Source organism: Perca flavescens, chromosome 19 (assembly GCF_004354835.1).
Source record: "Perca flavescens isolate YP-PL-M2 chromosome 19, PFLA_1.0, whole genome shotgun sequence".
Taxonomy (NCBI): domain Eukaryota; kingdom Metazoa; phylum Chordata; class Actinopteri; order Perciformes; family Percidae; genus Perca; species Perca flavescens.
This window is the reverse complement of record NC_041349.1, coordinates 10700026-10713442: the sequence shown is the minus strand read 5'-3', so window position 1 is coordinate 10713442 and position 13417 is coordinate 10700026. Positions and strand designations below refer to the sequence as shown.

Sequence of the window (13417 nt, the reverse complement as noted above, 5' to 3'; positions counted from 1 at the left end):
CTCGCTGTGCTCTGTACTCGGCTCAAAGTCACCTAATTTCGGCTAAACACACCTACTGACTGCTAATACAACCGAGCTGTGACGGAGGTCTGTAGTGGCTTAAACACCTAACAACTGCCGCTCGGCTTCATGGAGCTCGTAGCCAGCCGGCATCACGTGATCAGCCGGCGGTCTCCTAATTTCGTAGGATATCTTACGTTTTGGTGTGCATAAATCTCAGTAAGATATCACCATACCGTTCGTGAGAATGCATTGACGTTCCACATATTATCAATATATTTTTTATGACAGAAAATACAGAAAAGCATAATAGGTCTCCTTTAAAAGAACATTGTGGCACAAGCCTCAGATTTGATTATGCTGTTAATAAAAGTTCTTATAATCTTTGCAGTTTTTGTTTTAACTGCCATTTTGTTTGATTGTGTTTATCGACTTCACTTACATTTCATATCTTGTATTCAAATCTGAGTTTAATCATGTTAAGCACCTTATTGTAAAATCCCAAAGTATTGTTGAGTCACTGTGATGACTGAATATTTTGTGGACTGAGAAATCAAGACTGACTTAAATACAGATTCGGGATATTTCAGATGTGTTATAACTTTTATACCGTTAATTCATATTTTGGCTTCAGTGTTACATGTGAAGAGTTCATTTGCAAAAGAACGATGTTGTAATGTTGATACGTTTCTGATTGTTTCTCAGTGTTACATGTAGCCTGTCAATAAAAGGAAGGTGTTGACTGAATGTTGTGGTGAAAGATGTCTCACTAACCTCACACACCAGACGCAGAAATCAATCTAATGTGATGTTAGATATGTCACTAATGGCAAAAGTATTTCCTTTCAACACTCAGTTGTCAGTTGTCTTCGTTCCCAGTTTTTGTCTGAATCGATTTAAAATGAAAGCCACATGATGCAGTTCAGGATTTGTGTTAGATCCAAATTACAAAAAGGTTCAAGAATCATCATTTAAAATCAAGTAAGTGATCTCTGATTTGAGGATGAGCTACCAGGGGAATAAAATATCTTAAAAAAAACAAATGTGCTGAAAACGATTGTTTTGTCAAGTGGATCAAATGTTTTCAGTCATTTTAGAAACACTTTATATAATTTAAACCCATTTGTAGTTGGCTACTGCTTGTCTGTGATAGATAACTTATACTTTAACTTATTTTATGTTCAGTTATATTTAAACATACACACACAGTTGTCTGATTTAAGATTAAAATACAAAAGAAGTGAGAAAGTACTCACAAGTCTGTTGTGTCTGGATGTATCACAGGCAGCTGTTAAACAGAAACAGAATGAACTAATTAAGCCAAAATATTAATCATATCACTATCACTTATTATATTCTTGAAACAACATTTCACCTCGAGCCCTACAAACTCAACTTTCTTATCAAATAAATGCAACATCTACTAACACATGGATGCAGTTCAGTTACAGTATGTACTCTGTCAACACATTGTTCTGTAGCCTACTGCCTGTGAAGGCAGCACGTTGACTAGTTGTTCTCTTTTTCTTCCACTAGATGTCACCATCTACATCTGCACATTTTCTGTAAACAAAATAACGTTCTGATGTGGTTTGACTCAGCTCTGACTGTGATTCACTGACTCTTCTAGTCTGTTTCGGACCTTTGAAGAGAGGGTTTTTTGTTTGTTGGTCAGCTCATCACTGGTGGAGGAAGTTATTCAGATGATTATCTAGTAAAAATAGCAATAATATGTAACAACAACGATGTAAAAAAATACCTAGGGTGCAGAAATATTAAAAAATAATATGTTAAAAAGCTAAGCATCAAAAGTAAAAGTAGGTGTTGCGGCTGTAAAAGTCCAACAGAGTTTCTACAGTAGGCTAACTGTTAGAGGATCTGAATACACCTGAGTTTAGGTCTTACCTTCACCGGCCGTGCCGACCGCTATAACGTTACTGAAGAAAGAGTACAGTAAAAGTCCAAAGCGAAAAAGTGAGCACGAAGTCCCAGGAGTAGTCCATAAACATAACGGATAAAAAGAAAGACACATGCTGTCTGTTGGGTTCTGCACACAAACAGAAAAAGTTAAGTTGGTTAAATGAGCTGCCTCCTCCTCCAGCTGATGACTCTGGGAAGCAGCCAATCAGTCAGTCAGGTAATAGGCGTAGGCTACGTAATACCCAATAGCCTAGATGCGCTTCAGGAGCATGGGTGTATTGAGAGAGTGGGCGGGGCAGGAGCTGGGGAGTGAAATGGAGCATGTCTGTTTATGTCATGCAATTTCCTTATTGTACAGTAGGCATATTTCTTGTATGAAAGGCGTTATACAAACATTATTTATAAAAAGTATCATTAACTGTTTTATAGAAATCATAAATACATGCAGTCTCATTTCAACAAGGCTTGGTAATCAGCTGCATGAGTTTCTGATTTAGAAATTTGTGATCCGTATCATTATTAAACATAATGCTTAAGTCTCGCAAAAACAGTATTCCTTCCATGCATTTACAGTTAATGTTAGAAATAAAGAAATCACACATAGGCTACTATCTAGTAAATAAAACGTATAAAGAAAATAGGAATTGACATAAGTTATATTACATTTTTCAGTAACATATCAAGGTGATGTGTCCTATGTTTCCATATAAAATTAAAGTGCATTTTCTCAGTCTTTTTATGAATTTGTTGTCAAGTTTTTCTGCTGTCAATCGGAAGATTTGCTTCGTAATCTGCCTTTTAACTAAATTATTTAACTGGTTTCATTTTTTTGTATAACAGGATTGAAGTTGAAGGAGTTTTTCCTCTGTTGATCATTGGTAATAAATTGTCTATTCTTTAATAGAATATTTCGTTTTTTAGGCCTATTCTTTTTCATAAAATAGGCGTTTTTCCAGTTATTACTTTGTTTTTGTCAACACCGTCAGTCACAATAAAAAGCAAATGTTTTTATTGTATTTGGTCTAATATGTGTTTAGAGTTTTTAAATCATTATCTTGCATTCTTAGTACACATATATGCTGTTAATTGTTGAATATTCATGTTGTTCATTTTATATAGCCTACTGTTTCACGTGTACTCCTTTAAAAGATCTAACATTATACAACGTTTACTTTAAGCCTAAATAGAAAAAGTTATGCGTTTTTTTAATTTAACAAACATATTTGTGTATTAAAAGAGTATCACAATCACACACAAATAACCTGCTGTTTCTCATCAGTCTCACCCAATTTTTTACTTTGGCCCAAGGGTTTACATGAAAGTGGGCGGGGCTTCGAAACCCAAAGTTAAAAAAAAAAAAAAAAAAAAAAAAAGATAAACAAGCAGAAGGGACTTTCCGACGTTGACTGTATGCTACCGAGACACCAGAGAAGATATTTAGCATTTAAAACGCAACAAGGAGAAACTGGTTTTAATTCTTTAAAGTAAGTAGCGCTTTATGCTCCTGTGTGTTTCTGTGTGTGTGGTCGGAGCAGCTGATCACTGTGTGTTCTTTGTTAAGTTCGCACTAAGGCTAAGACGTCATGTTATTACGGCCTGTCTGTAGGGTAAAGTGCGCAGCAGAGTAACTGTCTGGTACCAACGTTTTCTGCAAAACTATGAGCTCAAACGCATTGAAATGACTTGATCAAATTAATAACCTGACCGTTTTCAAATTTCACGAACTAATAAGAAATGTGAACACATACTGCCTCTTGTTATTGTCCGTGTTGTATGTAAACATTGAGACGCTTTTACGCATGCGCCAACTGCTGTAGCATAACTACTTGTTATTGTCAGTTTTCTCCACTAGATGACACCAACGGTCCATTAAAATCCATAAGTGTGCTTCACTGAATGTTCTTTAGTCTTATTAAAAAATAATTCATGTTCTGGTGGAAGTAAAAGAAACAAAAGGGGCATTATTAAATAGCCTACGTATATTTAACGTTGGTTTCTCCTAAATAATAAATAAATAGGCTTTTGTGAAATGATTTTAAAACATGTTTTCAACATCACACATTATTACAAGTCTGTGCAAGAATTAAACAGCTCTGCTTGTTCAGTCTTTCTTGTTTATTTGGATTTTAAAAAGTTTTTGTTTTTGTAACATATAGAGTCCAGTGGACTACAGATGCAAAATATGAACAATCCAACTGACTGTAACTGGCTTTATTTTTGATATCAACATCTATTAACAGAAAGTAGGTGTCAGTTGACTCACTTCCTTTTTAACTTATTGCTAAAACAGTGAACAAGGAGTGAACAAGGAGAACAGACTATAATACAGACATGCAGAAGAAGAAAAATCTGAAAACTGAGTGAGCACTAGAGTTACAAAAAGGTTTCGGAAAAATTTGATCACAAAGGATGTGAAATGAAACTAGAAAATGCATTTCCTGCAGAAAATGTGTGGGAATGCTGAATAGCTGAATTGCCAAAGCTAAACTGGATGAATAGCTTAAATCCGTAAGAAGAAGGTGAAGTAGTGAGAACAGTTGAAAAAGTGGAAATCATTTTAATAAGTATGAATTTCATTAAAAAGTTAGAAGTTGACACTAAACTAAATTGTTGGCTTTAAAAGTTGATATAATGACAAAAGATGTAGAACATTGTGAGGTCTGAGTAGATTTTCTAACTGATAATGACTCACAAATGCAGAAATATGAAATATGAAAGCTCAAATGCATTGCACTGCGCTGCTGAAACATCTGGAAAATTGTCAGAGTTGGAAGCTAAACTGCATTACCTAAGTGAAGAGCTAAAATACATTGTTAGAAAAGCTGTAATACTGTCAAAGATGAAAGTTGAAATGAATTGCCTGAAAAGGCTGAAAGAAGAAACACTTTGTATTATTATCAGACATATACACTGCATAGAACGAAAAAGCATAAATCTAGCTGAGATGAGATGTGAAATATATTAGGTGAAAAGAATGGGACTGAACAAGAGGAAAGAGAGAAGGGAAGAAAGAAGAGAGAAGACAGGAAAGAGAGAAGAGAGGAAACAGAGGAGAGAAAGAGAGGAGAGAAAAAAGAAAAAAAAAGAGAAAGACCGCACCTTCCAATTTCTACTAGTCGTTAACTGTCTTGCTCAGGGACACATTGATTGAACCCGGGTCCCCCACGTCAAAAGTATGTGTCATTACCACTACGCTATGACACTCAATAGATGGTAGGTGCTCCGTCAGCTCTAATAAAGCCTTTCTTTGAACTGTAATTACCACACCTGCTGTTAATATGTCACCTGTGCCACACTGCAGCTATTCAGAGACAAGAGCAAGATCTCAAATAGAGGCTGCCAAAACGATAACTGCTATCAGTCAAATGACGTCATCCTGAGCACCACAAGGCCTTTGTGGAGAGAGGGAGGGAGATAGAGAGAGACAGAAATGAGAGAGAGAGAGAGAGAGAGAGAGAGAGAGAGAGAGAGAGAGAGACTGAGAAGGAGGGAGCAAGAGAGGTAGAGAGGAGAGAGGAAGACAGAGAAGGAGGGAAGGAGACAGAGACAGAAAAGGATGGAGAGAGAGAGGGGGAGGGAGGGATAGACAGAGAAGGAGGGAGGAAGAGACAGAGAATGAGGGAGGGAGACAGAGAAAAGAGAGAGGGAGGGATAGAGAAAGAGAGAAGGGAGGGAGGAGTGGAGACAGAGACAAAGAACGAGGGAGGGAGACAGAAGGAGGGAGGGAGACAGACAGAGGGAGGGAGACAGAGAAGTAGGGAGGGAGACAGAGAGAGACAGAGAAGGAGGGAGGAGGAGGGAGACACAGACAGATAAGGAGACAGACAGACAGACAGACAGACAGACAGACAGACAGACAGACAGGGAACACAAAGGATATAGACTAATGTTCATAATAATGTCTGTAGTATTCAACTTGACTGTCTGTGAAAGTGTTGTCATGGCTACTAAGTACCTGTGACCATGTTTGTAAACATCCTTTGATGTCTGTGATGAGATCTCTTTGATCTGTCATCAGTCAACAACCAGAGCACCTGCTGTTAATATGTCACCTGTGGCACACTGCAGCTATTCAGAGACACTGACAGCAAGCTCTCAAATAAAGGCTCAGACTGGCAAAATTATACGGGGTATCAGTTAAATGACGTCATCCTGAGCACCACAAGGCCTTTGTGAACGTATCGGTATAAAATTCATGTGGAAAAAAAAAATATGGGCATATCAGTGATTTAAAAAAGTGGTTCGCTCTGCATTTCGCTCGGAAATGTGGAGAATGTTAAACAGGGCAGCGAATGGAGGAAGGTGTGGAACTCGTCATTTGGAAGCTCAACGAGCCAAAAGTAAAAGGCGTATCACAAAACTGAGGAAAAAACTAGACAAACATACCTACGTTTTGATGTATAAATTGTGTATGACAAGTAGATATTGTGGGTGTGAGAGCAATTTATAGAGAAGGGACAAAGATAATTTTTTCAAGGCTCTGTGATCTATGACATCATCCACTCTAGCTCGCGCAATACACACTCATTATAAACGCAAAAAAATCCTGAAATGATCACTAAACTTAAACAGCTTTTTCCACAAACATTTTTAAATATATCAAAACACTGATCACACCCCGAATACCTGAATATTTTGTGAACAGTTTCAAGTTTGAATCACGTATATAGGTGAAAGAATGTAGGAGGAGATACATTTTGAAGCAGAAGAGGATTTGAGGGATTTGAAGCATGCTCTCATTGACTTCAATGTTAAACAAAGTGTTAAAAAGCTTAATATTTTAAAAAGTATAAATAGTAGAAAAAAGGTTGAAGTCCCATCATCAGCTGAAAGAGCTGAACATTTTAAAAGTTGAATGGTTTAACAGCCAAAAACGTACGGAATAATAAAATGGCCGTACAGAATAACTAGTTGGAATGCTGCTGAATCAGCATTCCCACTGATAAAGGGAGATTTCACTTTTATTTTTCATATGCTACATTACATTTACTTAAGTACTGTTCCTAAGTACAGTTTTTAGGGTTAGGTAGGCTACTTTACCGGAGGTTTTCCATATTCTGCTTTTCCTGTTATGCTACTTTATACTTCCACGTCTCAGAAGGAAGCAATGCACTATTTTACTGCACTACATTTATCTGATATTTTCAGTTCCAGTATTAGTTTCTTTTTCAGATTTTACATAAAAACACATGATAATCTCACAAATTACACTGTAAAAGATTTATTATAATACAACTATATCACTTGCAGAGCAAATCTCAAATTTGCCGGAAGTTCGTCAGGGTTTTCCCAGGCTAATTATATCTGCCTGTTCGCGTGGAAATGTAACATTGAAAATGAACAAATAAATGATTTCCTTGCTCAAGTCCTTTACACAAGTCTTAAAAAGTGTTTTGGCTTCCTGTAGTTTTTGTGTTTCAGCTGCAGCAGTAGAAATGGCTGAGAAGAGGAAGAAAAGGAAGCGAGCCATTTCTTCGTCTGAAGAGCCAATGAGGTAATGTCTACAGCCGATCATAAATGGGCAGATGTGATGTCATAAATAAGAGAAAACACTCTTGTTCTTCACTTTTATGGTGCAGAAGAACTACCAACACCTTTTTTAGTAAATCAATCTCTTCTCTTAAAAGTTCACAGACGAGTGAGGCTGAGACCGCAGCTCCCAGTGTTGTCTCTATGAAGAGTGATGCATCCATGTACGAGCCGCTAAGATTTGGTGTTGAAAAGACACAGAGGTAATTTAATTTAATGTATTATGTCAACCCGGTCTCACGCCAGGTCGTGTAATAGTCACGTTATTTTGATTCATAAATTCGTGTACAGGTTACGATTTTGACATTTTTTTCGTGTATATGCAACGACTTTTGAACGTGTACAGGTCACGCTTTTCGAACCTGCTCTGGGGGACGGCGCTACACGCCGGCCAAAACAACGGGATGTGCCGCCACTCGCGATCCACCCGGCCGCAGGGGCACACAACTACGGGGAAATGAAACACCACAACGGGGAAATGAAACGCCACAATAACGAGACGGTTGGGGTTAGGATAAAAAAAGGAACCGTCACACGTGGGACACGCCGACAAAGGAACTGCCACACGCGGGACAAAGGTACTGCCACACGCGGGACAAAGGTACTGCCACACGCGGGACAAAGGTACTGCCACATGCGGGACAAAGGTACTGCCACACGCGGGGCGCGATCCCCGGTCTCCGGGGTGAAAGTCCTGTGTTTTCTGACCCATCCACCACCCCGACCAACCTCCCTACGCAGACTTTCGCCTTATCAACTACTCGCTACCGTCAGCGTTCTGGGATCACGAAATATGCTTCCCATTAAAATGCATTGCTTTCAATTTCGTAATCGCCACACGAAAAAAAATTTACGTAACCTGTCCACGACTTAATAGATTACAATAACGTGACTATATAACGACCTGGCATGAGACTGGGCTGATTATGTTATGTTTATGTTAAAACAGTAATCCTAAACTTTGTGCACTATTAACTAGGGCTGCATGGATGAATGGACTAGTTGTTTGGTCTGATTTCTCTTTTTAGTTCACGGTCGAGTGGAGATGAGCCGACAGCTCCCAGTGTTGTCTCTATGAAGAGTGATGCGTCCATGTACGAGCCGCTCAGATTTAGTGTTGAAAAGACACAGAGGTAATCAAATGGAATGTATTGTGTAAACAAAATACAGTATATTGCATCTTAAAACATAAAGGTTATTCAGTGATTCCTTCCATTAAGCAGTTTCATGCAGAGAATGACTGAATCAATTTTAAATTACAGCAACTTAAAATTTAAAAAACATTCACAAAGTATAAACAAACTGTAAAAAGTTTTCTACACAGTAGACTTATGTATATATCATTCCTACAAAACTCGGTAGCACCGAGATCGAGAAGTGGCTGATAATATGCCACTAGTGGTACAGCGTTAATGCTGATCCCGTGTGCTATACAGCTTGTATTCCACTGGGACATACCGGTTCCTAACGCCAGGCAGGGTTGTGTACCGAAACCCGGTTTCTAAACGACCAGTATCTACTGGTCCGAATGACACAGATTTCTGTTCCTCATTTAAGTGCCCTTTAAATGCCTGCGCTGGTCTCTGGTGCTCAGAAATAGATGTTACATTCATCAGAAGCACCGCTGCATGTGACACTAGTTAACACATAACTAGTTAACATGACACTTAGCAGCCGGTAATTTTAGCCTAACGCTAGCTAGTTGCTGGCTTAAACACAGTTAGTATTCTGAAAGCTAAACGGTCTAACATGTGACTGTATTTCACTGGAAAAGATTCCAACATCGGGACGTATAGCAGTCTGCAGCTAAAATCACAGATGAGACTAGCGGCACTTTGAGACACCATGGTCACTGCCAGAGTCAGAGTTGTCGGAGAAACAACACTGAAGGGACTTAATGGTGCGTTTATTTGCACCTTGTGAACTCATTGTGCATTCAGTATTGTTGTAAAGTTCCCTTCTAGCATCTAGTGGTTCTTCTTTTTGTTGTTTAACAGCAATTGACTGGGGAAATAAGTTATTATTACATTTTAAATTGAATTTGACCATATGAACTTAGCAACAAACAAGCCATTCTTTAATGTCGCCAACTGTCATATTGTATCAGTTTATACACCGGCACTGGTATCGGCACCGTTTTAAAAGTATCAATTTGGTGTTTCGGAGAATACTGCAACAAACAATGTGTTGAGCATAAATGTCTCTGTGCGTGCTTGTAGGTCGCACGCCATCTACAGCGATCTACGGCGGCCCATGCAGTATACCCAACGCTTGTTGGGTATACTGTGTGTGTCAGACGCTGAACACATCCAAATCTCTCATGCACTGGATGTCCCTTCCCTTTCGTTAATTCCGCTATCTATTTCGCAAGGGCACTGTTGCTGCATTTGGGATTTAGCACCATTCAGGACGGTTGTGATTGATTTAAAAAGTAAAAAAAATAGTCCAGGCTGTGAAATTACATGAGTAAAACGATTTCTCATTTTAGTCCACAGTTGAGGGGAGATGAGCCGACAGCTCCCAGTGTTGTCTCTATGAAGAGTGATGCGTCCATGTACGAGCCGCTCAGATTTGGTGTTGAAAAGGCACAAAGGTAATTTAATTTTATGTATTCTGTAAAGTAAATACATTGCATCCAAACACATTAAGATCAATCAAAGATGAATTCTGTAAAGCAGTTTGACGCAGAGAATGACTGAATGAATGTCGTAAATTACAGAAACTCAAAGATGTAAATAAAGTATCACACACATGCTGGAGTCATCCAGGAAAGTTTGAAATTAATGAAAAAAATGACCCTTAAACTGAAAACGTGAGAGATCTGTGGTAAAAAAAAACTGATCACTGACACACTTCTGGCAGGACTAACGTGTCAAGTTTTTATCATCTTACAGCGAGCTGACTGGGGAGCCGTCTAGCTGTCCGATATGTATGGAGGCTTTGAGTGATCCAGTGCGTTTGACCTGTGGACACTGGTCATGCAAACAGTGTGGCAGCTCAGACAACCTCTGTGCAAAGTGTGGAAAGAAACTCAGAAAAAATCCCGGACACCAGAAAGACACTAGTAAGTTTGAATACATTAACGGTGTCATGATTTTAATTTTAAACTGAGTTTTAGATTGAGACTATTGAAACCGAAAGCAGGATCGACGATTCCCCCATTATTTGCTCTCTCCACCCTGTTTACTTGTTCACGTCTAAAGAAAAAACAACAGACACAGTGTAGCTTAACGGCTGATAGCATGCAGATGAAGACCGGGTATTGTTACAAAAGAACTGGAAAATCCTCCTGCTGCCCTGAAGTAACCGTGTGGCAATATTTTGCCTTCCCCGTGAGCGAGTTGTGGAAACAAACAACGTAAAGCCTGTGGGCTCTGACGCGACTCCATGGTGCATTCATGTGCACCTCGGTAAACTAGTGGTGCACTAATGGGAACCTCGTAAACTCTAAGAAACTTAAACTGGTGTTGGAAAGTATCCTTCTGCCATTTTGGGGCTGCTATTGTGACATTGAAAAAAAAGGTTTAAATTGAAAACTCAAATTGAAAACTCAAATTGAATCGTGGATTTGGAGAATCGTGACACCCTATTTTACATGAACTACTACTACATTTAATGCAAGTAAAAGATTAATACGTCATCATCACTGTTGAAATTTTATAATTTGCAAGCATGCATGTGATTGTTACAGGGGGCAGCCGTCTTTTAAATGCAAAGAAGAATCATAGAAAAACAATGCAACAGAAATTTACTTTGACATCTGAAGGTTTGGGTGACCAAAAGAACCCCCTGAATAGCAGCTACACGACACTCTTCATCAACCCTGGAGAGAGTGAAGGGCCACATGAAGAACAATCATTCAGACACTTCAAATGTACAAAACAACAATCTGCAGAAAAATTTATCAACATCAATGACATCATCAAACTGTCACATGGCCAAGAGAAACCCCCCAGAACAGTCCTGACGAAGGGCGTTGCAGGAATTGGAAAATCCTTTTCTGTGCAGAAATTCATTCTTGATTGGGCCGAGGAGAGAGCTAACCAGGACATTGATTTTGTTTTCAATCTTGCTTTCCGAGAGCTGAATCTGAGTACAGAAAACAAAAGCTTGCATAAGCTCCTGACTGATTATCACCCTGCGCTCCATGATCTGAGAGATTCAGAAGATTTCGCCAAAGCCAGGGTTATCGTGATCCTGGACGGCCTGGATGAAAGCAGACTTCCACTGGACTTCAAGAACAAGCCGGTAACATCTGTCAGTGAAGTAACATCTGTTGGTAATCTCTTAGTGAACCTCATCCAGGGAAACCTTCTTCCTGATGCTAACCTGTGGATAACATCCCGTCCAGCAGCAGCCAATCAGATCCCTGCAGAGTTTGTTGACATGGTGACGGAGATACGAGGGTTTAGTGACCCACAAAAAGAAGAATACTTCGGGAGGAGATTCTGTCGTAACTTGGGCCTTGCTGACAGGATCATTTCACACATTCACTCTTCACAAAGTCTCGACGTCATGTGCCAGATCCCGATCTTCTGCTGGATTTCGGCCGTATTATTTCAGAAGATCTTTGGGGAAGAAGAGAAAGCTGAGACTCCCCAAACTCTCACAGAGATGATGGCACATTTCCTGTTTGCCCAGACAAAACGCAGAAGCAGAAAATATGATATGTTGAAGACTGAGGAAAACAAAGAGATACCTCTCAAGATACACAGAGAATTTCTTCTGAAACTCGGCAAGCTTGCATTTGTTCATCTGCAGAAGAACAACCTCATCTTCTACGATGAAGACTTGGAAGACTGTGGCATTGACATACGAGAGGCATCCGTCTACTCTGGATTTTGCAGCGCAGTTCTTAGGGAAGTAGAAGTCTTTTCCCAGAAAAAGATCTTCTTCTTTGTGCACCTGACCATACAGGAGTTCTTTGCTGCTCTTTTTGTCTATGACTGTTTCACCAACAAGAATACAAAAGAGCTCGGCAACTTCCTCGATCTGAAGGACGAAGAACATGCCTTACTTGATCTTCTCAAGATGACCATTGATAAAGTGTTGGAGAAGAAGAACGGCCATCTGGACTTCTTCTTGCGATTCCTCCTTGGCCTCATGGTAGAACCCAACCGGAGAGTCCTTCAGGGTCTGCTGACATCGCCAGACCCAAGCCAAGATACCCAAAAGAAAATGTTGACTCACCTCAAAGCCATCCGGAGAAAGGCCCTCTCTCCAGACAGTTGCATCAACCTCTTCCAGACCATGGTCGAGATGAGAGACCATAAAGTCAAAGATGAGATTCAGGAATATCTCAAACTATCAGAGCGTTCAAAAACCGACCTGACTCCACTGCACTGCTCTGCGCTGGCCTACATGCTGCAGGTATCGAAAGACAATCTGGATGTGATAGACTTGAAGAATTTCCACACATCAGATGAAGGCCGAAGGAGGCTAATACCAGCTGTGAGGACCAGCAGAAAGGCCATGTAAGTTAACCATCTCTGTAATATGTAACATAATCTGGTTGCACATTTATTTTTATCACATTATCACCATATTATCCACCCCTAGACTGGCAGACTGCAAAGTGACTGAAGAATGGGTCGAACATCTGGCCTTTGGTCTCAAGTTCCCCTACTCAGCTCTGAGAGATCTGGATCTGACCAACAATGACCTGAAAGATTCAGGAGTAAAGCTGCTCTGTGATGGACTATCGAGTCAATGCTGCAGACTGGAGACACTGAGGTAAACGCTCCGCTTTGATACTCTCCCAGTGTGATATAATGAATGTCTGCACATGAGACAAAGCCACAGCCAGAACGCGTCGCATTCGTGCCTGGTGGATTTCTGGGGTTAGACTGAAGTTAATTCAAATAGCAAAGTTAACTCTTACTTTGTCTGACTGTTTCTCCTTCAGTCTGAGCTGGGCCATGATGCTTTCTGCCTCAGTACTTCTACCATTAAACTGTCGTGTAAAACT

The 13417-nt window shown here is 39.7% G+C and overlaps 1 protein-coding gene across 1 annotated transcript in view; it reads left to right on the top strand.

Moving 5' to 3' along the window:
* The first annotated feature begins 3295 nt into the window (after positions 1 to 3295).
* The window catches only part of LOC114546014 (NACHT, LRR and PYD domains-containing protein 12-like), a 15516-nt gene continuing 5394 nt past the window's right edge, over positions 3296 to 13417 (top strand). The window contains exons 1-8 of the mRNA XM_028564650.1: positions 3296 to 3404; positions 7342 to 7414; positions 7548 to 7652; positions 8478 to 8582; positions 9938 to 10042; positions 10344 to 10513; positions 11141 to 12923; positions 13009 to 13182. Of these exons, the coding sequence (XP_028420451.1) occupies positions 7356 to 7414; positions 7548 to 7652; positions 8478 to 8582; positions 9938 to 10042; positions 10344 to 10513; positions 11141 to 12923; positions 13009 to 13182 (2501 nt within the window). The 5' untranslated portion in view covers positions 3296 to 3404; positions 7342 to 7355. The remainder of the gene's footprint in view (positions 3405 to 7341; positions 7415 to 7547; positions 7653 to 8477; positions 8583 to 9937; positions 10043 to 10343; positions 10514 to 11140; positions 12924 to 13008; positions 13183 to 13417) is intronic.